The 24,220-nt window shown below is 33.9% G+C and overlaps 1 protein-coding gene across 3 annotated transcripts in view; it reads left to right on the top strand.

The window, feature by feature from the left end:
* Window positions 1–22,986, top strand: part of MAP3K7 (mitogen-activated protein kinase kinase kinase 7) — a 59,023-nt gene extending 36,037 nt beyond the window's left edge. For all 3 annotated transcript variants that reach the window (XM_045843462.1, XM_045843461.1, XM_045843463.1), the window contains 5 exons: window positions 4,739–4,803; window positions 13,589–13,697; window positions 17,881–17,942; window positions 18,630–18,745; window positions 21,263–22,986. In XM_045843462.1, the coding sequence (XP_045699418.1) occupies window positions 4,739–4,803; window positions 13,589–13,697; window positions 17,881–17,942; window positions 18,630–18,745; window positions 21,263–21,443 (533 nt within the window). In that variant the 3' untranslated portion in view covers window positions 21,444–22,986. The remainder of the gene's footprint in view (window positions 1–4,738; window positions 4,804–13,588; window positions 13,698–17,880; window positions 17,943–18,629; window positions 18,746–21,262) is intronic.
* The last annotated feature ends 1,234 nt before the right edge of the window (window positions 22,987–24,220 follow it).

Below are 24,220 nucleotides of genomic sequence, written 5' to 3'. Positions count from 1 at the left end.
ATGTGTGCCTGTTAAACAAATGAACAAACTATTATTGAGGTCCAGTGACCAGGAACTAGTATACATATAAAAACTGTATAAATTAAAAATATGTATAAAATAAGTTACACAATTTCTATATTAATTTTTCTGGTTATCAAAGTAGTTTGTAGTACCATTGCTCTTCAGAGAATAGAATTAACCTATTTTTTACATAGTAATGTTATTTATTGAGTCAGGGGCTATCTTCAAAGTTAGCAAGTACCTGATATCATTTTAACTTTCATGCTGAAAGGTACTATGTTTACGGGAATAATATTCTAACTAAGCGGCAACAGTTTAATGCACATATTGCTGAGCTGTGATGATAATATTTTGTTTGAGGGAATCAGGAAAATTTAAGCAAATGTAGTATAATCTTAATCCAAGTCTTAAGAGTAGGCTTAAGAATACACACACACAATAGGCGATATAGCCAATCCTGTACATGGTCAGGGAGAGAGGAGAAGATAATAAATAGTCTCAGTGATCCTCAATTAGGGTGAATTTGCCCCTCAGGGAACATTTGGCAGAGTGTAGAAACATTTTTGGTTGTCACAAGTAGCAGGTGCTGTCGGCATGTAGTAGGCAGAAGCCAGGGATGCTGCTAAACATCCTACACTGTCCCAGACATCCTCCCACAGCCAAGATTTGTCCAGCCTAACATGTCACCAGTGCCAGTGCTAAGAAACCCTGGTTAGATATATGCTCTGTGTGTTCTGTAAAGTAGTTTAAAATACATCATCTTAGTTGACCTTCATAACAGTCTTATAAGTAGGATTATCAAGTAAAACTGTGTGTAGTATAGCTGTTTTACAGGTATACAGGTAACTTAGGTCTGATGATGTTGAGTGTCTTTCCCATAGTCACACAGGCAGTATTCCAACCTAGATCTTTTGACTCCAGATAACATCCATTTTCTCCTCTTCAGTTTGAGTCAGAGAAAAAGAGTAATTCCATCTCACTCCTCCTCATGATTTGCATTAAAGAGAGCCCTTCAGCCACGAGACACTCTTTTCTGACACTGGATCCTTATGGAGTCAGGAAACCTTAATTCTACACTTAATTGCGAGAGCAACAATGCTGTTCAAATGGAAATATTATTCAGTAATACATTTCATTAAATGTTCTTACTGTCTTTTCCCCCAAATGTCCAACATTAACCTAATCAGTTTTTGCTTTCTTTTAATAAGAGACTGCAGGTACTGGAACTGAAACAGTTAGACATAAAAGCCAAATATTAACTTGTTCTTAAGTTGTACTTTATAGTTAAAAATACAAATATAAGCCATACTTTGAGGACATCTCTATTATCTTACATGGACATATTTATTATAAAGGAGGATCATATTTATTCTCCTAATTTATTAATACCTTCCAGAATTTTTTTTCCTTAAAGTCAGTTTCCCACAAGCTATGGGTTATTACCAGATATTTATTTGATCTATCTAAACTGATAATACATTAGATCCCAGTTATAAGCATTTTTTAAAATATAGCTATATTTTTTATTTTATCTATTATGGATAGGTATTAGAGTTTCAATAACACTTCCTTTGGCCAAAGCAATATACTGAATCTAATATATTTGAAACAAACTGACATTTTAAATAAGATTTAAATAAGAACATTCTTTTAAGCATGACAAAAATTGTTATGTGTACTTACTAACTACACAAATATATCTTCTTTGAAGTATTGGTTACTCCTGGCATTTTTAAGTTTTAAAATTTTTTAAATATACACTATTGCTCAAAATAATTTTTAAATTTTTAGCTGTGGACATTATTACAGATGTCCCCCATTTCCCCTGCTTTGCCCACCTTTACCCAGCCCCCATCCCTCCTTCTCCTGGCCTTCACACTGTTGTCTGTGTCCATGGGTCAAAAGAATTTTTGTTAAAAATACTTCTTTATAACGACTGAACTGCCTAAACCTAGTCCTAGGTAAACAAATTCAAATCTTGTTTTTTGTTTGATCTTCAACACGGTTATGTATTATGCCATCATTTATGAGGAAGAGCAAACAACCTTAGCCATTGGCTAACAACAATATTCATCAGTTTAGTAGTCTCTTGAGTCAAGTAATAATGGACCTATAATACCTCAGGACTTCCTATGTGTGGATCAGACTATGCAGTTTTGATACTTGTACAGTGGCCCCGGCTCTAAAAAGTATTAGTAAAGGAATATGAAATTTGTGACAGCCTAAATAAGAATATATGTTTTAAAATCACGTTTGGTTTACTCTGAAGCAGTACTATAATACTGCAGAGTAAAATGCTATTCAGATTTCTAAAATCTTATACATTTTACACACAAAGAGCACATTGTCCCACAACTTTTAATATTCAAAGCTATGGATCTCCGGATTTTTAACATTTTAGTTAGGAGATGTCTCCAAGAAAATGTAGTGTTGATTTTTACTTGAGATTCTTGGGAAGTTTGGAAAACTGAAGAATTAGAGTAGCTAGCTAAGGTAAGGAAAACCCTGACCTTGCTTAAACAGGTAAGAAAAGCCACAGGAGTGACTGAGACCTAAGCTGATGATGGCCCCTGGAGGAAAGAACTCTGGTGTCTTTCATGTACCAGCTCCGGAAATCGGCTGTACTTAATAGAGCAGCTTTTTGAAGAGGTGGATTCTGTTTTTGTGACATTATTGTAGAAACAACTGAATTGGCCTGTAAGCTACTATTCAGCCACCCTTTCTTTTTTAGGAGTGGGAGGTAGGGTAGCCCAGGGATATAGTGTATTCCTTTTGTTGCTCTTACTTAAAAAGGTTGTTTTTTTTTAATATTGTTTTCTATCATAAGTCATGAAAAGTTCCAGAATTCATTACAGAATTGAATACTAAAGACATCGTTTCAGGTTTCAGATTTCTTGATCAGGCATCTCGCCCCTCTTTTCTGTTTCTTTTTCCTTTTATACTACCATGTGTAACATAGGTATGCATATATCAAGGAACCACAAAAAATGTAAAGCAAGTGAGTTTCTAAATTAGTACTTAGTTGCAAACAAATTCAGAATCAATCTAATTTACTAAGAACACACCTAGTAATTTTCATTTTTAATAATAGGTATTTGATTTTTTTACATTCATATTGGTAAATTATGACCTAAACTTAATATTGGAGCAACAAGTATCTCGATTACAGCCCTTTTTTGCTTTGTCTGAACTGTATGCCAGATGGTTTCTGCCATGGTTATGCAAATTAAAATGCATTGCTTTAATATTGCTTGCTTTGGCTCATGCTGTAGCTTAAAAACTTTTCATTTTATGGCATTTGTTAACTGTCAGCTCTTCTTTAGCCTACTTCCTTAGAAGTTTTTACTTCCCTTTCCTCTTACCCCCACCTAGATTTGAGTTTGTTTTTGTTGTTATTGCAGTGGTGATGTAATGAGTTTTAGACACATGTACTAGGTGGTTCCCCAGATTCACAAAGGTTGCTTATCTGAAAAGAGAATTCCAGACACTTTTACAAGCCTGTCTCATGCCTGCTAATTTTAGAATGATTGTGTTGAATGAAATGTGCCTAAAATTGCTTATTAGTCATAGTACTGAGGATCTTTTTTGCCCTCCGGCACCAGTGATAGTTAAAAGTTTTCACAAAACTATCTTAGTGTGAGTGAGTGAGTAAATGTGCAGTTTGTTATGTTAGTTTGTAATCAGAAGTTGGAACTTGGAATAAAATGAAATTTGTAATACATTCTTGAGTTACAGTTATACAAAATTCTAAAAAACTTAATATGGAAAAGGGTAATGATGTTTTATACTTTTAAGGGTGGCTATAAATTTGACTTTTTGTATTCACAATTGAACATTATTATTTTATTGTAAGGTCCTTTTAGTTTATGTGCAGAATATAATAAGGGGATCACATGGATTAAGATGCTAAATTATGTTCCTCATCAGTTTAAAATAAGATACTTATGATTATGGATAAATTTTAAGAATGAGTTCTGCCTGCTAACAGGCCACAACTGTTAAGAGTACATCTTCCTGGGCTGCCCACTGTAGTTGGGAAATTACTTAACACAACTTTCAGAATCAAAAGAATTTTGAGTATTTTGTCAGCTGTTATTCATAATATTTTGGTGTTTCCTTTTAGACAGCTGATCTCTCATCTTGTACTGTGTGAACATCCCTATGCCCAAATAAAAGTGCTGAATGCAGCTATTGCTTAATTCATTCTCTTTTGCTGAAAACTTAAATTTGTAGAATTCTTTCATAAACCAAAATTTAAATTATTACAGCATAGAAGTTTCTAAAGCCCAGGCATCTTTTCAGGCCCTGAAATGAACAAGGTACTGCTGTTGGTTAAAAGTCATGTCTTACAACCTGATAGCTGTCTTGCTGTAGAAGCGTAACGTAAGGCCCTTGAAATAGATGCCGTCATCAGTCCCATCCCCCAAGCATTCATCTATTTAAATACATGACAGAAGATGGTGGGAGAAAGTTCAGCAGCTATTCGTGTAGTAGGAGTGGTTATTGTATTAGGGCATACTTCACTACAGGCTGGCAACTTTTGAGTTAAAACACTGCAGCTGTTTCTCTTCTTTTTTTTACATCTTTCTCTTTTTCCATTTTATAACAAATTCACTTTTTTCACAAACATTTTGTGTAGATTCAGAAGCAACAAGTTCCAACTTCCTACTGTAGCAATTACATCCTTATTGTCTGACTAGATTTCAGTATTTTACATTTTTTTATTTTTCAAAAGGCAACGGACAGCCAAGACGTAGATCCATCCAAGACTTGACTGTTACTACAACAGAAGCTGGTCAGGTAAGACTTAACATTTGAATTCTCAGTCGTTGAATGGTAGTAATGGGTAGTATTCAAGAATTAACTGTAATATATATACTCTGCAAAACTATTCTATGAACTGACCTAAAATTGTGATACAGAAGTTCATTTGCACATGTGATAGAGTTCATTTGCATTTGAAGTTCTTAGGAGAAAAAAATCTACATGCCATTATTAATTTAACTTGAAGGATAATTTAGGAAAGTTGGATTAATTCAAGAGTGTCCTGTGCATGTTACATGATTTTTATATATGCTTTAATAAGGAAGTATTTGGTTTTGTAATGAAGTAATTTGTCATTACCATTGTCCTCTATAGGGAATCATTAAATATTTCCCTAATAAGATGTCATTTCTCTGCAATCACATAGGACACTGACATACCTGAAGGACTCTTAACATTTTTTAATTTGTCATATTCACTGGATTTATACTTTTATGAAAAATATTAACTAAGTAGATGGGTAAACTGTAGAATGACTTCTGTCCCATTGGTTAAGATTTTCATTCTTCATCTTTATATTTCTGGCTGTTCTGCTAAACGCCCCTTATCTCTTTAATACTGCTTTTTTGTAGATGAGCCAGACAGTGTTATAATTAAGCCATAACTGACTAGTACGGAGTTTTAACCCACCAAGTAAAGTTGCAGCTCAGTCATTGTCTTCTTGTCTCTTACTCAGATTGATAAACTTAACATATATAATACATACCTTATATATGTCATATTCTTAAAATGAATGGGAACTATGAGGTGTTTGTTTTCAGTTGTGCAGAAATAATAAATTTTGAGTACAGTATGCATCTGAAGTAATAAAAATATCACATTATTCATATTCATATAAAATTATAGGATTATATATTATAAATAGTGTGTCAATTTATGGTAAGATATATGAATACTATTTATCCTAGAAAGATGTTTTATTATTTCATTTTTATGATATACTTTGAATTTTGGAGATTCTTTGTAGTTGTTAATAAAAATTACTCCTCACAATGCCTGTACACACACTCATACACACCGATGTGCACATGCATAGATAAAATATATATACACATTAATTTATTGTTTATTTTATGATATTAAGTGACCCTAGATCTTGATTTTATTTATTATTAATAGCAGCTTTTTCAGTATATCTGCTTTTGTGAAACTTCGGAACTTTTGAAAGAAGTTTCCCACTTTTCACCTCTTCGGGCACTTAAAGTATTAATCAGAGCACTTAGTAACATAGTTTAACGTATCTGGTATTTGCTCTGATTCCTTAAAGGCTTGATGACCTCAGCCTTTTTAACTCTTTACTATTGCCATTGATATTCCTGTTATGAGAAACTCTAGCCAAGTATTTTCCCATTGACTAGGAATGAGAAGCTTGCCCTAAGACAGTTTAGAAGCATCTGCTAGTACAAATGCTTTTCTCTGTACTCTAATAGGCATTGCTATAATTCGAGACCGACCTCACCATACAAAGCCTTACTTATTTCCTCACAAGTTCTATGTTACTTGAGATTATGATTGTTAGCCTTGTTTACGATATCTCCAGGTAGTAAAACACTGGAACTAAGGCAGACTGGTTGTAGGACACTCATTTACATGAATTGTCGTGGATTACTCCAGAAGATTTGTCATGGGGGGTGTGTGTGATATGGCAGTAAAATACGTTCTAAAATAGGTGATGCATAACTTATGTGTAGACAGTTTTTAAAATTGATTCCCTCTTTCAAAATTACTTAAGTATTGGAAACTTAAAATGCCTAATATCCACTTTAGGATGAGAATGGCCAACAGTAACCCTAATGTACTATGAAAACATTTCCCCCTGAAAATGTTAATGATAATTGAGCATTAAATAATTTATATTACTTATGAAAATAATAATATTGGAAGAAGAAAAGTTTGCACAATATGCATTTTCAAAATTGAAGGCATAGTTCTTTTTAGAGGCTGGCTAAGCAGCGATGAAACACACGCACAGGGTTGGTGGGTTTGTTCGTTTGTTACAGCCACGAGGGTTGATGAAGACTGTGAAGAAAATAATTTGCCCACCTAGTACAGTCATCAGAGGAAGAGAGAAAGCTTTCTAATAAAGTTTTAACATTTCACCTCGTAGGGGAAAGTAAACTTACCAGAGTCTATATTTTTTGGCTCTTGGTTCAAGACTGATCTTATAATAAAATCACTTAGACTTTCCATCTATAAACTACAATTAACTTAGATTTTATACTACCATTTTTTATTGAGAGGCATAGTGAACCAAGCAAGCTTCTTTATTAAAAGTAGTTGTGTAAGTTTTTTTGTAAACTCAAAATACACAAATCGCTTTTAAATTAATTAATTCAGATATTTATTCAAGAAGCATATTACTAAGCACACATAATGGATCTGACCTCCTAGATGCTTTGAAAAGATGCTGAGAAAAAGCAGCCCGATGTTCACAAACTGACCTGATGCTGAGGCCTCAGTGTTACTGGAACATAAACGGTTTCTCAGAACACCAGTAGGCAAGGCTATGTTGGGACCATTATGAGATGAAACAAGACCATTTTGTGATGCTGTCTAAGCACAGACAAAAAGAAGGTCCCCGTGCCACCCACAAAATGTCACACATTGCCTTCTCCCAGCTGACTGAATGACCGCTGCTGCTCTTCCAGTTGTAGTTTTATCCTCACTCTGGTCTGTTCTCCCTGTAGAGTTGCTCCTGCTTTCTGGCCCCATCTGGAGTGAACCCCTCCTTCTCTGGAGCCTGCCCAAATCATAAAACAAAATTCCAAATCCTGTAATAAGCTCTTTCTAAAACCCTCTTACAGAGACACCTCACAGTGCCCCATGGTGAATTTTTTGGTTCACTGCAACAAAAATTGAAACCAATTTGTCTTACTGTAGGTGTGTTCCTGGTGGCCTTTGGCTAGGGGACATAGACTACCAAGAACGCCCAATCCCCAAGGAGCATATTTGGGCAGATCTTATCCCCACAGCACTTTTTAATAACAGATGCTGTTTGTTTATTATGTACCAACTTTGTGCCAGTCAGGCCTTTAACATACGATATTTAATCTTCATCCTGTAAATTTGTATTACTTATTTTCCTCATTTTGTGGATCAAGAAACTGGGGGTTAGAGAAGCTTACCTAAGTCTCATTGTCAGTAATTGCTGTCACCCAAGTTTTGAATCCATATCTGATATCAAAGCACCCAACCTCTACACTTCTATCATTCCATTGTGCATATAAAACTGAATGTAACAGATGCTAAAGTAATCCCAGAGCCCTTTAATTTCAAGTGTTTTGGCTTCTGGTAGTCTTCATTGTCATTAATTAAATAGTTTTGCAGTGATGATGAATTTCTGCTGCATCGTGTTGTTGAGTAAGTCTAACCCACCTTGATAATAAACGGCTACAGATGACTGCACAAATTTATGTTTTATACAGTTGGGTTAACCTTTCTGTGGTTCACTAAAATTATGCATCTCGTGTACACCTGCTGGGAATGTATCCAATACAGGTCTATTTATGAGATTTCTCTTAGAGGGGACTAAAGTCAGTAAAATCACAACTGCAAGATGATGCAATTACAATTATTTGGAAAGGTAGACATACTAAATTTTTGTATGGAGTTTAAAATCTACTTTTACTAGTCAGATATGTGACTAGGCTTCAGTAACCTTATCTGCCAGTGCGGACCATAATGCCCACGCCTCAGGGTTATAACATATAAAAGTACCAGACACACAGGAGATGCTTAATATTATGAGCCTTGCCTTCCAGGGCTCTTACCACTTCCTTGCTTTCTCTGTAGTGTATTACAATTTAGAAGTAAAACAACAACAAAAAAAACACTTGGAAAGAAGTAAAATCTGTTGGCACTCTATTCTTTCTGTATCAGAAGAGAAGTTTCTATCAGGGATTATGGAAAATATTTGTCTTAAAGGCCTGTTACCACATACCCAGAGATGTATTATCATACATTGTTTTATTTAAGAGATGTAATTTATTATACTACTTTTTGTCCATCCTCAATCTGTACCTTTAGTGTAAATAATTTTGTGTTAAAACTAAATCAGAAACTTACGTAATAGTTGTCATAGGAATTTTATATTTTTCTGTTAGAGAATTTAAAGACCAAATAAGAATAATAAAATTCTAAAATTTTTTCATAATAAACTGTAAGTGAAGCCAGAATTAAATTGAGCCTATACCTTCAGATTAGAAAAAATGTATTCAGTGCGTACTGTCGTGTGCAAATTTAATTGGATTAGCTGTGGCTGTCATAATGGTGGAAGTACACTTGTAAATGTGTGTTACCAACCGATACCCATTTCTTTGTAATACTTGTTATTCAGATGTTACTTTGGCTAAAATATTATATAAATCAACATTTAATCTCTGTTTAGTGCTTGTATAATTTTAGCAACTTGAGATTTCTGAGTGTTTTAAATAGCTTTAAAATGTCAGTCTAAACAGTAGTACTGGCCATAAATTCTTGCCCCATGAAAATATTTTCCCAGTCTTTCAGGTGAGACATAAAAAGAAGCAAAGCTTTATTTTTGTCTGTAAAATAACACCCAATTTCTTTTTATAAATGATAGAGATAAAGTTCTGGTCAAAGTCCAATTCTCATTCGTGTCTACCATGGTAAATTTGCCCCTGCAGTTTAAATTTGGCTTAGTATTCTTTTGCTGCCTTAAATTGCTATGTGGCATTTCTGTATTCTCGTAACCACTTTCGTATCCAATCCCTCTGGTAAGTCAAGTTTTCTATATCTCTTAAACTTTGCAGTTTAGTAAGCATAGAATAAAGTCATTATAAATGTCTTGAAGGAAGGAGCACCCTAAGTAGGTTAATAGAGTGAGAGAGTTTATGGCCATCTGAATTTTACCAGTCATTGTTTTAAAAAATAGCTGTTATAAAATAAGGCATCTTCCATAGCAAATTGTAAACAGTAACATAAATTGAACCCACAAACTAGGTTTTTGTAAATTGTCAGATATTACCTGTTCCTCTTATTTATACCTTTTATTTTTCAGGTATTAAAAATATATAATTATGGTTGTATTTTAAAAAAAAATTTTAGTTTTTTTCTACAAACATATACATATTATGTTATTTGTTGAGATATTATAAATATATGAGATATTCCTTGAGTTATGAAGTCTTTTTATGTATTTAAATTTAGCTCATTAGAACTTTTCTTGTAGCTTTAAGGAAAGACCAGTTTTAAAACTTGACCTAAAAATATTAGCCTTATTTTTTAGTTTTATAGCAATAGCAAATCTCAAGTAGAAAAAAATGACTGTGCACTTTAGGTGCTATCGAAGAGTTTCTTGGAAAATAGACGGTGAAAAATAAGTTGCAAAGAATTCTCTTGAAAAAGATAGAAACTTAAGAAATGCTGTAATACATAGTAGATCCAAATAGGATTATTTGTTTCAATATGACAAATGTTCAGTGGCCTTTTTAATATACAAAATCCATTCTTTTATATTTAAACCTGATTATTAGTTGTATCTATTAACATAAAATTAGGTTGACTGTGAAGCCCTCCTCTACTAGCACTTTGAAGAAAAATTATTCTTGTTTTACAATAGAAATTAAAACTGTGGTCAAATCAGTGTACTCTTTTTAAATCACAAGACCTGTTTTCAGTAAAATAGGTTAAAAGGACTCAGTAAGAATAATATTTGTACTTGTTTTACCAAGGGTAACAGCAGCATTTTAAAAATAAGAAATCTATTTCCTGACTGGTTCTCTCTGGTGTGTATCGTTATTCTTCTTACACATTGTGTAAAAGGGAAATAAGCCTAAGCAGCACCAGTCATATTTCTGAGTGCCAGCAGCTTGTATTATTACCTTATTCAATGAGTATTGATTATGTGGTTATTGTATAGTCAGTCATTTCCTAAATCATGGGAGTATAAGACAAAAGTACATATGAGATTATTATGCTTTTGCAAAATCACAAACTTTAAAAGTAGTATAAAGCATTTCTGGATCAAATTGAAGTTTATGTAGGAACAGACTGTAAATACAGCCAAAACTGAAGGAGAAAAGTCTGCAGTAGGGTTTAAGTCACTATGTGTGTTTTATATAAGAATTATTATGTCTGCCATGTGTGCCATGAAACAAAAAAGTTTGAAAATCGCTGGACTAAGTCATGTAAATTTGCTGCATTTAACTGTTTTTGACCTATAAAAGTGGCAGTTACATATAGCTCAGCTTCATACATGCTCTTTGCACTATACCATACAGTTCTTGAATGACTCTAGGTCCAGATTAAAAGCAGGGAGGGAAAAGGCATAAGGAACTGTCAGAGGAGGGACGTTCTGTATAGGTAAGGTAAACCTGCGGATAGAAGTTCAGGAATGCCAGGGTGAGAATTTCAGAACTGACCCAATAACAACCCATAAACATTTTGTGTGCTGCACACTGCTATAGGCATTCCTCATCCTTGAACTTGGAATTAAATATTTTTCTCTTAAGTGCTTCTTTAGTTGTATGCCACAACTTTTAGCATGATTAGAGTTAAAATTCAATTCAAATATTTTTTAATTTCCATTTTTTTGACCAGCGAGTTATTTAGAAGTGTCTTTAATGTTAAAACATGGGATTTTTTTCAAGATTAATTGTGAATCAATACAAAAAGATCAGTTTGTATGAAAATAAATTTTTTTAAGATCTGTTTTATAGTTTAGTACATGATCAGTTATCATGAATGTTCCGTGGGTGCTTCAAAAATACATATTCTCATTTTTCAGACATAAGGTTCGTGGGGTTTAGGTTATGCTATGTGTATATTTTGGGTTTTGGTCTGATTTTATGTATCATTTACAGAGGATTAAAATATCTCACTATGATCGTGAATATTTCTCTTACCATTTTATTGCTTTATCTGTTTGGAAGCTATGTATAGGTGTAGCACATATTGTTATAAGCACGGCATGTAAGTTTTGAATTGTGTTATCAATTGAATCATTTATATCTCTTTCCCTAATAATTTTTTGCTCTAAAATATATTACTCTGATATTAATATATATATAACTTTATTTTGGGTAGTTTTTGCCTGGTTATCTTTTTTCATCCTTTAGCTTTCTGTTTTCTCTATCTCTGTGAATCATATATGTCTCTTATAAATAGCATTTAGTCTAGCCTGGCTATCTGATTTTTTAAAAATGTCTTAACTGAAGAGTGTAATGCATTTATGTTTATTATGACTGCTAACAAATTTATTATCTCTTATTATATGCTTTATTTCTCTTTTTTCCTCCTTTATTATCTTTCTTTGAATTCAATAAATATATTTCTCATTCCATTCTTTTTTTTTTTTTTAAAGATTTTATTTATTTATTTTTAGAGAGGGAAGGGAGGGAGAGAGGGAGGTGGGCGGGGGGAGAGAGAGAGAGAGAGAGAGAGAGAGAGAGAGAGAGAGAGAGAGAGAGAGGGAGAGGGAGAGGGAGAGAGAGAGGGAGGGAGAGAGAGGGAGAGAGAGGGAGAGGGAGAGAAACATCAATGTGTGGTTGCTGGGGGTTATGGCCTGCAACCCAGGAATGTACCCTGGCTGGGAATCGAACCTGGGACACTTTGGTTCCCAGCCCGCCCATTCCATTCTTTTTTAATCTGATTTGGGAGTTAGATATCTTACTACTAGTAGTAATTACCTGGGAAATTTTAACACTCATTCCCAACCTAAAGTTAGTATTTTTACCCTAACTGTAATTGATAGGAAGATTTTTAAATTTACATTCCTCTTGCTGATGCTGTTGTTATTCAGATTTAAGTACTATCTTATTTATTTGTTTGGTAATTCTTTAAATTAGTCATTGTTTTCATTGTTTAATATTTCAGTATATGAATCCATACTTGTGTTTACCAATAATCCTGATTTCAACTTAGCCATTCTATTAGGGAAGAATTTTTCTTTTCCCTAAAGAACATGTTATATATAAACCCTTAATGGTAAGAATCTATGAATGATAGACTCAGTTTTTGCTCACCTGAGAATGTTACTCTGACCTCATACTCACATTTTTGTTGGCTAAATAATTCTAGGTCTCAGTTATTCTATTTTATCTGTTTGAAGATAATTCTACTTTCCTCTTTCTAGCTTCCCTTGTTGCTATTGCAAATTTTTCTGGTAGTTTAATAGAAGACCTGCTCTTCATGGTCTTCTATTTGTTGTTGTTTTGAATTTGATTATAATTTGCCCTGTGTTTAACTCAATGTTGTAGGTTTTCTCCTATTATTTATGCTCAAGATTTGTTATGGTTGGTATTTGTTATATCTTCCATCAGTTCTGGAAATTGCAGATTCACAGTGGATACATTTTCATTCACCCCTCCACCCACAGCCACTTCCAAGATAGATAAATTTACATATTATCTTCTTTTGTAGGACAGGGTTTTTTTTCCTACTTCCTTCCTTCCCTGAGAGTGAAGCCTTTCTTGGGTTTTAGCTTTAAGCAGGAATGAGGTTCTCCAGCCTGACTTACATCCTACAAAGGCCCGAGACTTCACACCTATTCCTCTGAGTGCAGGAGGCAGTCCAAACAAAAGCTTTCAACCATTAGTGTTCATTGTGTGTGTGTGTGTGTGTGTGGTGTGTGTGTGTGTTGTATATATATGCAGCCTCCTTAGAGGATTTATTTGGGTTTTTTGTTTTGTTTTTGCAAGAGTGTTTCAGGACTTCTGAAAAAATAGAATTCTGTCCTGTGCCTTATGATGGAAATTTTTTCTTGTCATTAAAAAAAACAAAACCTGTCAACTTCCTACAGGTGGGCAGTAGGTCATCCAGTCCTAGCATCAGAATGATCACTACTACCACAGGACCAACCTCAGAAAAGCCACCTCGAAGTCATCCGTGGACCCCTGATGATTCCACAGGTGACCAGACTATTTCCTAATTACCATTATGAAGTTGAATTTACCATGTTTATTGTCATTTAGTTGTGTCATTGCTATAATCTTCATAAAGGCAGGCATTGTACAGTAGTTTAGATTTTCATATTAATAAAATCAAATATTTAGCATTAACTTAAAAATGTCTTTTTGAATACTGACACAGAGACCAATACCTAACATCTACAGAATGGTAAAAATAATTATCTTCATGTCAGCCTTTTGTTTTAAAGATAGTAAGATATCAGGTACTTGAGTGAGAAAAAAATTTCTGACTGTGACCTTTTAAATCAATTTTAAATTTAAATAAGGAAACTTCATTTCAGTTATATAAATAGTGTGTTAACTAAACCTTTAAAAGTCTGTTAAGAGTTATTAAAACTCCCTAACATGAATAACTGGTCAAAATGTTAGCCTTAATATCTAATCTGGAGTAGTTTCATTATGTGCAAGCAGGAAATTGTGTGCCGTAGTGGAATTAACTTCTCCTTAGCATTAGAAGAATGCCTTGATAAATACTTGGCAGTATGCTCCTATAAAAATTATTTATATGGTATGATGTCAGAGAAAAAATAACAATCTCTTAGACCTTGGAAAATTAAACCATTTGGGATTTTATATAAAATCAACTATGTTATTAATAGTGGCAATTAAATTGAAATTTAAAAATTAGATTACTGTGTTTACAAACTAAAATACTGCTTATACATATTTATAGATATTTGGCATGGTTTAGTCAAATTTATAATTTAATTTGAAAAATTAACTGGGTGGCTTTTCTCTGTCATGTTAAGATGGAACTATGTTTAGCCAGGGGTGTGTACTCTGTAGTTTTAGTAAGTTTAAATTTAGTGGTAGCAGAAACTCTTCTAAGTTTCACCCCTAGCACAGCACAGCCTAGGATCACTCAGAACATTTACCACTTCTCAGCACATGTGCAAAGTTCCCCACAACGTGCTTCTCCTCACAGGCAGACAGGGAAATGCTCTTGACAGATTTGATCATCAGCAGTCAGGTAATACCAGCTCTTTTTGGTTCCTAAACCCTCCAGTGAAGAAGTACTCTCCCTGACATTATAGTGTTTGCTTAAACCTGGTGCTCCACATGGTGGGCCCCCTGACTTCAGTCTGGACTAATCCAGACATGCTGGTCACATGTGACAGATTGTGAGTTCATGAGGGTAAAATCAGAACTCTCCGGCGCACACCTCACTTAACTGCTGGGTTTCTGCTCCATGTGTTCTCTCCCGCCCTTCTAACCCCCATTTCATTTTTTTTTCTGGAACCTAAAATACCATAAAATATTAATAGCCAGAAATCATACATAGGTTCAGCTTGTGATATTAACTGAATTTTTTCTTTGCCTTGAAATTATTGCAAATGGGTGGTCTTTATTTTTTAAATAATAGTGAATACAATTTTAGAAGTTGAAGCTCTGGTTTAAGTTTATAATTAATGAGGTTCAGCTTTGTACAGTTTCTAAGGAAAAGTATTGATAATCAAGGTAATGAAATAAATTATAGGAAAGAAATAGGTAAAGCCTTTTTCTTTGAGGGCCTGCTGACTCAGAAAAAAATTAGAAATGCATACGTAAGTTAAAACAACTTAATTAGTTAATTTTGTTAAATAAAAGGGGTGAATTTTCTGTGTAATTTTCAGAGAAAAATAAAGCGTATGATGATTTAATAATCATAGCATATAATGAGTACTCTTGGGTTTCTGGGTTTCTATTTATAAAATAGTGGAAATAAAAAAATAAATAAAAACAAATGTGCCCAAGAGTAACCAGTGACAGCGATGGCTAGACCTAGTAGGGGAGCCACAGAACATGGGAAAACTCCCTGAGGAGAGTTTCTCCTGTGCTTAGCACTTTGCCAAGGTAGGAGTATGAGACATCCATTGCTTGCAGTCTGATTAGAGCATTGTAATACTGACACATTTAAAAAAAGTCATCATGCTGTGTGATCAGCTACTAAATTAAGGTAAGATCTGGCAGAGTCTGTGACTTTTTTGTAAAACTGTGAGACTCGTTCTTTAGTCATAAAGCAGAAAGAAGACAACATTTCACATGTACTTAGAAAATATGAGATGATTATAAGTATTGTTTTTGAAAGGCCAGAAAAGATTTTTGCCTAATTTAAGCAAACAAATGTGAGTCTCAACGGTCAGGAAATGAGATTAGATTTGATTGGCAATTCAAACATTAAAAACCAAACCCATGGTCTATCCTTTGCTGTCTTACAATCAATTATTGCTATTACAGACTTAAAAACTAAATTTGGTCTGTGTGTAAGTGAGAAAGTAAAACCTCACTTCTTGGTTTTAGAGAAAAACCAATATTCAGTAAAGGACCTTATGTTCCCTACTACTGAAGGGCTTTAATTGTTTGAACAAAATCTTGGACTTTTTTCCACCCCTAGAATATTGTGAAACATTGGTATATTATACTTAATTCTAAAATACATATCAGATACAGGTTACTGACTTAATAAGATATATCAACTATCAAATATTTAAGAAAGTAATAGGAGTGGGAATGTTAAGACTGTTTTTCCTATAAAGTCAAGGAGAAGTCATTTTCATGCAGTTTTAATTTTGTGGAAAGTAGTGTTCCGTGGGAGCGTAGTTTGAAACTGCTATTGGGGGTGAGGAGGGAGTTGGTCAGAGAAATAAATTAACTGTGCTTCTTACTGAGCCATTACAGAAAAACATTTATGTTAGCATATGATTTTAGGGTAAATCAGGCTCTCCTAGGCAATACTCTCTTGTTCTATCTTTAATAAACATTACTTTTTCAACCTGAAATACAAACTTGAGTATTTTAAAATGCCCTGCCTTCACTGTTCTTCATTTAGTGTCAATAACAAGAATAATAATAACCATCACTGTCATGTGTTGAGTGCTTACTGTATGGTAGCATTGCATAGTATTTCTTACATGCATTATATCATGTGGTCTGATTTAGTTTAGCTTTTGGAGTTACAAGCACATTCTCAATAGTTAAAAAAAAAACTAGACTATCAATCAAACCATCAAACTGTTAGTTTTTCATCACATTGGATGCAGTGCCTTGCTGTTACCCTGACCTTGCCTTTATCCACACTACTCTTCGAATGAGTTACTTGTCAGAAAAAGGGCTAAGCAGCAGCCCACTTGTTTAGTTCTTTGTTCTCTACTAACAGTAGAAAAACAGCTGCTTCTGAAATGGGAAAATGCATATTACTTCACAGTTATCCTGCCTGCTTCTGGAACTGTTGTGCACAAACATTAATGTTGGGAAGAGACTGTTCCATGCTTCTCAGGCAAGTAGTTAGGGCAGTTTTACCTCTTTTGAAATACAAACAAAAGCTACCTGTTCAAATAGTTGGATAAAATTTGACTGGTTCAAATTAACCCATTTAACTGTTGAGGCATGCCTTCGAGCCAGTATTTATGTGTGTAATATACTCCCATCAATAACATCTCTCATTTTCTGCAGTGATTCTCATTAGGTAGGGGCGGGGTTGGGGGCTCACACTGGAATCTATGGAAACTGAAGGTGACCCACTGGAAGAGCATCTGTCTCTTGCTTTCCCCTTTTCCCTGTTAAGGAACACTAGTGTGGCCAGAGTGGAGACAGCCCGGTAGTAAACCTCGCGTGATCAGGGAAGGAAAGAGATGTGGGTTTGCGTAGGTAGAGTGAGTGTGTGAGGACTGAATTTAAAATGTAAAGGGCATTATTCTGGAATAAATATAAAGGGTACTATAGTCATGGTCCTGTATAACCACAAAAGTGTTAAAACAAGAGTAAACTTAAGTTCTGAATTAACTCTGACAAAAGGACACAGAATTTTCTAGGGTGTGGTTTAACACTTATTTTTAAATGATTATTACTTTAGTATGTCACTATTTTTGTTTTTAATTAAACAGGGGCTTACAAGCTTTATTTTATTTAATTTATAGCCAACTTAAATTGAAAGTATGATTGCATTCTAATTATTTAGAGTTCAAAACAAGATTCTTCATCACCAGTAACAGTAACTTGTGTGTTATTTACTTTAGGAAAAAATACCAGTATTTCATGCATGTTTTCCTACTTTTGTTTATAAGAATTTATGAAAGAAAATGAATTATTGAATTATGAAGTATTTCATATTTTTATGAAATAAAACAACATGCTTGAATTACAGATACCAATGGATCAGATAACTCCATCCCAATGGCTTACCTTACACTGGATCACCAACTGCAGGTGAAGGAGTACTCTGCTTTCTCACTCAATGTTTTCTTAGAAGAATGTGGACTATGTATCTTTAAGGCTGACAGCTGTGTTTTTGTCATGTATATTCATTTATTTATGCTCTCAGTTCACCTCCTTATTCTTGTTAAAATAAATGATTCTTTCAGTTAAGTTAATCAAATCTAAAATTGGCAAAATCATATGTTCTTATCCCAACACTCATGTTAAAATACTCTCACATCTTTAAAACTGCTAAGAATAGCATTTTTGTTGTTTACTTTTAGTGCACTAAAATATGAAATTCATATAAGCTCATTTGTACATAATAAATTTGGTGATACGCTGGCATTTTCGTAGTGACTAAAAATGTAAATAATGCACTGCAGTGTATCATGAGTATGAGAACTATAAACATCTTTTGGTATAATACACTTGGTAACCTGGAAGGTAAAACCAGAGGCGAAGTGCACTCTAGGCATGATTTTATGGAATAGCAAGTGTTAAAACAGTAAGTGTAAATTTAAGTTCTGAGTTAACTGTGACCAAAGGACACAGATTTTCTAGGGCATGGTTTAACTCACTTGTAAAAGATCATTACTATAGTGTTATAAAAATATATCACACTGTCTTAAGTCTTAGCGAGATAATGAGATTTAGTTTAATTGTGTTTTAACTTTTTTTTTTTTTTTTAATTTTCAGCCTTTAGCACCATGCCCAAACTCCAAAGAATCTATGGCAGTGTTTGAACAGCATTGTAAAATGGCACAAGAATATATGAAAGTTCAAACAGAAATTGCATTGTTATTACAGAGAAAGTAAGTTATCTTTCATGAATAAAAATTAAAACTCATTAGTATTTTGAGTTTGAAATATGTTAAGGTGCAGTATTGTTTGAAGACATGAAACCATCATTTTTAAAATTAATTATTAAGCATGTTTCTAACTTGGATATTTTATATATGTTTGTGTTTAAGCCCTTTTTGGCTATTTTTCATGCAAAAGTCAACCCTTTTTCCCTGGCTCAGTTGGTTAGAGTGTCATCTTATGCACCAAAAGATTGCAGGTTTGATCCCCAGTCAGGGCACGTACGTAGGTCACAGGTTCAGTCCCCAGTCAAGGTACATACCTAGGTTTCAGGTTCAATTCCCAATTAGGGCATATAGCTAGGTTGCTGGTTCTGTCCCTGCCACTAGAGGCAGCTGGTCAATGTTTCTCCCTCACATCGATGCCCTTCCCTCTCCCTCTCTCTCCCTGTCTCTCTTTCTCTCTCTTTCTCTTTCTTTCTCTCTCAAATCAATAAATACATCCTCTGGTGAGGATTAAGATTTTTTTTAAAAACTCTTTGACTATATCATATTAGTACTGAGGAAATTAAACTGGTGCTACATAAATGTGTTTAGTGTTCTCAGCATTTTAAAGTTAAAAGCTGTTTAGATTTATTGTTATAAAGACTCGTTCTCTTGGACATAGGTAAAATAATTTGATTTACTCATGTTCAGTTGTGCTTTATCTTAGAAACATTTTGTGGTTACATTCTTTCCAGGAGCATGGTTAGGAGAGTAGAATTACTTGTTAGTGGGCTTTATTTCATACCTTATGAATGTTTTTCTGGGGAGTTTTATACTCACACATGTTTTTTTCTGAGAGTTGTAGAGATTGTCTTTGTCTCATTTTTAAAAAATATAGTACTATTTTCATATTCCTTTATTTACAATTCTTTAAAAGAAAAAATGCTTTAGTTTGCTTAAGCATGGTCCTCAGGAAGTGTTATGCCTCCGAAGCTGACTTATGATGGTAACTGACATGGAGTTGTTGCAGGAAAAACTCATAGAAACTGTGTGCATGCATGGTGACAGAGTTTCCTCTATTAGTTTCCATCAGATAAGTAAGAATTTTTGTTTTCTGCAGTAATCTATGGAAAGTTCTCTGTTTGTACTTTAAAAACAAAGAAGGGAAAGAATAGTTTCATCACAATTTGCTGATAACAGTGATTTAAGTGAATTCAGGCTAGTATCTTAAAGGAAATAAACATAGAGTGGGGCAAAGTAGGTTTACAGTGGTGAGTGTGCAAAACACAGAGTTTATCCTCGTATTATTCTTTGTTAATTATCATTTTATTTTCCATATTAACAACTATCAACCTACTTTTGCCCCATCCTGTATTAGAGTCTGCAGATTGTAGAGTGAATTATGGAACTGTTGACACTTCATGTTTAAAAAAAAAAGAACCTCTGTATTTCTCATTTCACATATTTAACCTATACTTTTTCCATACTTTTTTTTTTAATTTTGGGACTTTTTTTTAAGGTTTTACTTACTTATTTTTAGAGAAAGGGGAAGGGAAAGAGAAAGGGAAAGAAACATCAGTGTGTGGTTGCCTCTCACATGGCCCCCACTGGGTACCTGGTCCACAACCCAGGTGCATGCCCTGACTGGGGATCAGACAGATGACCCTTTGGTTCTCAGCCCACGCTCAGTCCACTGAGCTACACCAGCCAGGGCCTTTTTCCATACTTTAATCATTTGAAAGAGAAGTTCTGTGCAAGAAAACCAAATAGTAGCTTGACAAATGTGAAATCATGACAGTTTTAATCAATTTTAAATACTTACTTTAACTAAGAAATATTACTAGGAAATCATTTTGAGGACTTTTTATGAAATATTTAAGTATATCCAATAGCCTCACTTCAAGAGCTACTACTTAATATCCCCCAAATAAAAGGGACTTTTAAAAGTTTATCAAGTATAAAAGACTCTGAGGGTCTTTCCTGAAAGTGTTTGCAAACTTGAATAGTTTAAAAGTGGTACTTTGTATTATTCTCACTGTTTTAAAGTAGGAGAGAGATTTAAATTGATAACATACATAATTTAATTACCTGGCAAATGTTCTGTTAGCTACCACTTTGCACTGTACTTAAGTAGGATTATGATTTGAAAACATAAGTGCATGAGTATAAAAAGTACAATGTTAACAATAAAAATTTTGTGTTATTTTTCCTATAGTCAGATGAAGCCCTTCCCAGCCTTTTATTCTTCTTTGTCAAAAAGAGTATCAGAGGAAATGTTCTGAAACTTGTGTTACACCATTTTATCTGTTTTCACTAATTATCTAAGTACAGTTACTTATTAAAAAGATTGTATTTCTATGGTTATACCAGAAGAGTGATTGATAGTTTACATTTCCAGCATGTAAATAAGTTTGAGTGCTGCATCTAAGATGGTAATGATCAACCCAGAATAAAAATTCTAATCCGTTGAGCTTTCATCAGCAGCTGTTAAGGTAGGAATCTTTCCATCGTGTAGAATATCTTATTATTGGTATTTGTTTTTAGGCAAGAACTAGTTGCTGAACTGGACCAGGATGAAAAGGACCAGCAAAATACATCTCGTCTGGTACAGGAACATAAAAAGCTCTTAGATGAAAACAAAAGCCTTTCTACTTACTACCAGCAATGCAAAAAACAACTAGAGGTCATCAGAAGTCAGCAGCAAAAACGACAAGGCACTTCATGATTCTCTGGGACCGTTAAGTTTTAAAATATGCAAAAAAAGACTTCTTCTTCTTTTTTTTTTTTCTTTTTTTTAAGGAAAGAAAAACCCTGATAATGACAATCAAGAGTGTTAGCTTTTTGGCGTGTTCTGAATGCCAGCTGCCTTTATTTGCTACTTTGTTTCATCATTAATTTTTCTTTTCTCATGGTGGACATAAAATTCAACTCTCTCCTTGCATATCGAGGACATCTGTGACTTGAATAATCAGCAGTTCCCAACTTCAAAACAGACACATGAACCGTGGCTTTATGTGCATGCTCTTTGTGTGAAGGCTAGCCCAGCAAAAACAGGGGTTTCAGACTATAGCTGCTATGTGCAAACATCATCTTTTTTTCGAGGTGGAACCTCAAGAATGATTTTGTTCTTGTATCTCATCTCAAAAAGTAAATCTTTTCCGAAAGATGGTATATACCAGGTTAAAAACAGGGTATGATAAATCTAAAATAATTGGTGGTGCGTTTTAAAAATGCAGAACCTTTATAAGGGAGAGTTGGAAGTTAGGGCTTCGATGCCAGCGTCCTCGGCCTCAGTACTGAACTTAGTTTCATCTATAAAATATTTAAAGGTAAGTGGTGGCTGCTGTATTTAATAAAAGCATATTTCATTAGACTGAAATTTGACTATGATACATTAAACCAAGTGGAACCCTTTCTGTAGGGTATAAAGATGTTTAATTCTGTAATGGCATGTATGTGTGTTGAAACTGTAAAGCTTTATGACTCTAATACTGATAGCTCTTAAATGAAATTAAAAGGTAAATCAGCACTATCCAACTTAAATGATCATTCCTTCCTGTAGTGATTATTGGAACGTTTTACTATATATTTGAAAAACTGAAGAGAAATAATGGAAATAATGGCTCCAGAAAAAAGGCTTGAACTTAGCTACTTTTATGATACCAAATGGGTAAAAAACCTGGCAAATCAGGAAATGTTAGTAAGGAAGTTAAAGTAATTATAAATTCATCAAGTACCCTACTTATCAATATTGGAATAATTGATTTTCCTAGCAAGCCCTTCCTAGAATACCTGCTGCCTTTCAGTACTTTTAAGGGAATTTCAACACTTACAAAGAAAAAGTTTTATATTGTTAAAAATAACTTTGCTACCAACTTTGAAAATAAAAGTAATAATAAAACTTCATTGAAGTAATAGACTATATGAGATCTATTTTTTTCAGTTGGTATTAAAATAAATCATATTTTGATACCAGTACAAAATGTCTTTTAAATAAGGATGTCATCAACCTCATTTTTGTAACATTAATGTTTTTGAAGAAAAAATTAAAACTGAAAGCATAACTGCTGTGATTATTAGAATTATATAATGGTTGTATTGTAGTTTTGCTCTATTTCAGATAAGCAAGTTAATCTAAGAAGTTATCAAACTATTCTTAAAAATGCTAAAGCAGGTAACTTTTTCTTTCATTATTTTTTCCTTCTCCCACTGAGTTTTATAATGTATTCTTTGTGTATACAAGCAATAAAAGTAAAGGACAGTTTGTACTAAACTGTGTCATCTTTAGCTTCTTCAAAATCTGCTATTAAATGTCTACTCTCACATCATTTAAGAAAAGGAGGGTTATCATTTCCAAATAATTTGATTACGTAGGTGGAAGTAATCCTGGGCTTTGACATATTAATAGTAAAATAAAATTGGCACAGAAGTAACTGTAGAGTAAGGGAAAGCATGACTCAGCCATAGCATCACTGCTTGCGTATACATCTGTCACACCACAAAAAGGGGCCCGGTCAACGTTCAGAGGTTTTTCTCATTATCACAGAGGAGCGTGAGGTATCCAGACATGGATGCTAAGGCTCAACTTCCATTAGGGTTTAGATTTTGATTCTGTTTCTTAATCATCAATGTGGTTTTGCTCTACATACATAGAGGGAAAATTTTTTATTACTGTAATTATTACATGCAGTCACTTCATAAAAATATGCAGATAGATAAATGGAAATAGTGTTTTGAAGTCATGATACCAAATGTGAACAAGGCTTTTGTACACTTGATTGTTTGTCTACAGTAAGTTGCTAGAGATTTTCACTACTGTAATTGTCCTGGACACAGGTGTACTTCAGCCTTACTTGGTTTTTAAAAAGTTGTGTTGCTAAGCTCATACTTTGTAAGTCCTGATTATCACTGATGGTCAGAGAAAAGGATCGCAGTGATTGCTGAAGTCCACAGCCAGTTTCATAGTATCCTCATCCATCAAACATTCAAAGAGAGATGTTATTGGGGAGCCAATTTTTTTTCCTGGTTTTACCATGTATTCTAACCCTTGTTTTGGGGTGGAAATAACAGACAAGTAGCTAAAAGTCCCCAGTCTAAGAAATTCACAAATAGTCCCTACAGAAGGGTTCTTGCCTCCAGGAAAGGAAATAAAGCTCTTATCTAACCTGTAGGGAAGTATACCTGAGCAATAAAAATACTTATACTAATACTTATACTTTTACTTAAATAAAAATTAGTGTTAAAAGAAGGCATGGAAACCATGAAAAAGAACCAGTTCAAAATGAAGGCTACACTAATTGGAGTGAAGAATAAATTACAAGGAATCAACAGTAGACTAGATGGGACAAAATCACATCAGCAATTTGGAATATAAAGAAGCAGAAAACACCCAATCAGAACAGCAAAAAAAAAGAATCTCCCCAAAATGAAGATAGTGTAAGCAACCTCTGGGACAACTTCAAGCATACCAACATTCACATCATAGGGGTACCAGGAAGAGAA

Source organism: Phyllostomus hastatus, unplaced genomic scaffold, assembly GCF_019186645.2.
Source record: "Phyllostomus hastatus isolate PE091 unplaced genomic scaffold, TTU_PhHast_1.1 phas_contig_40, whole genome shotgun sequence".
Lineage (NCBI taxonomy): Eukaryota > Metazoa > Chordata > Mammalia > Chiroptera > Phyllostomidae > Phyllostomus > Phyllostomus hastatus.
The sequence above is the reverse complement of the archived record's forward strand: the minus strand, read 5'-3'. Positions and strand labels throughout refer to the sequence as shown.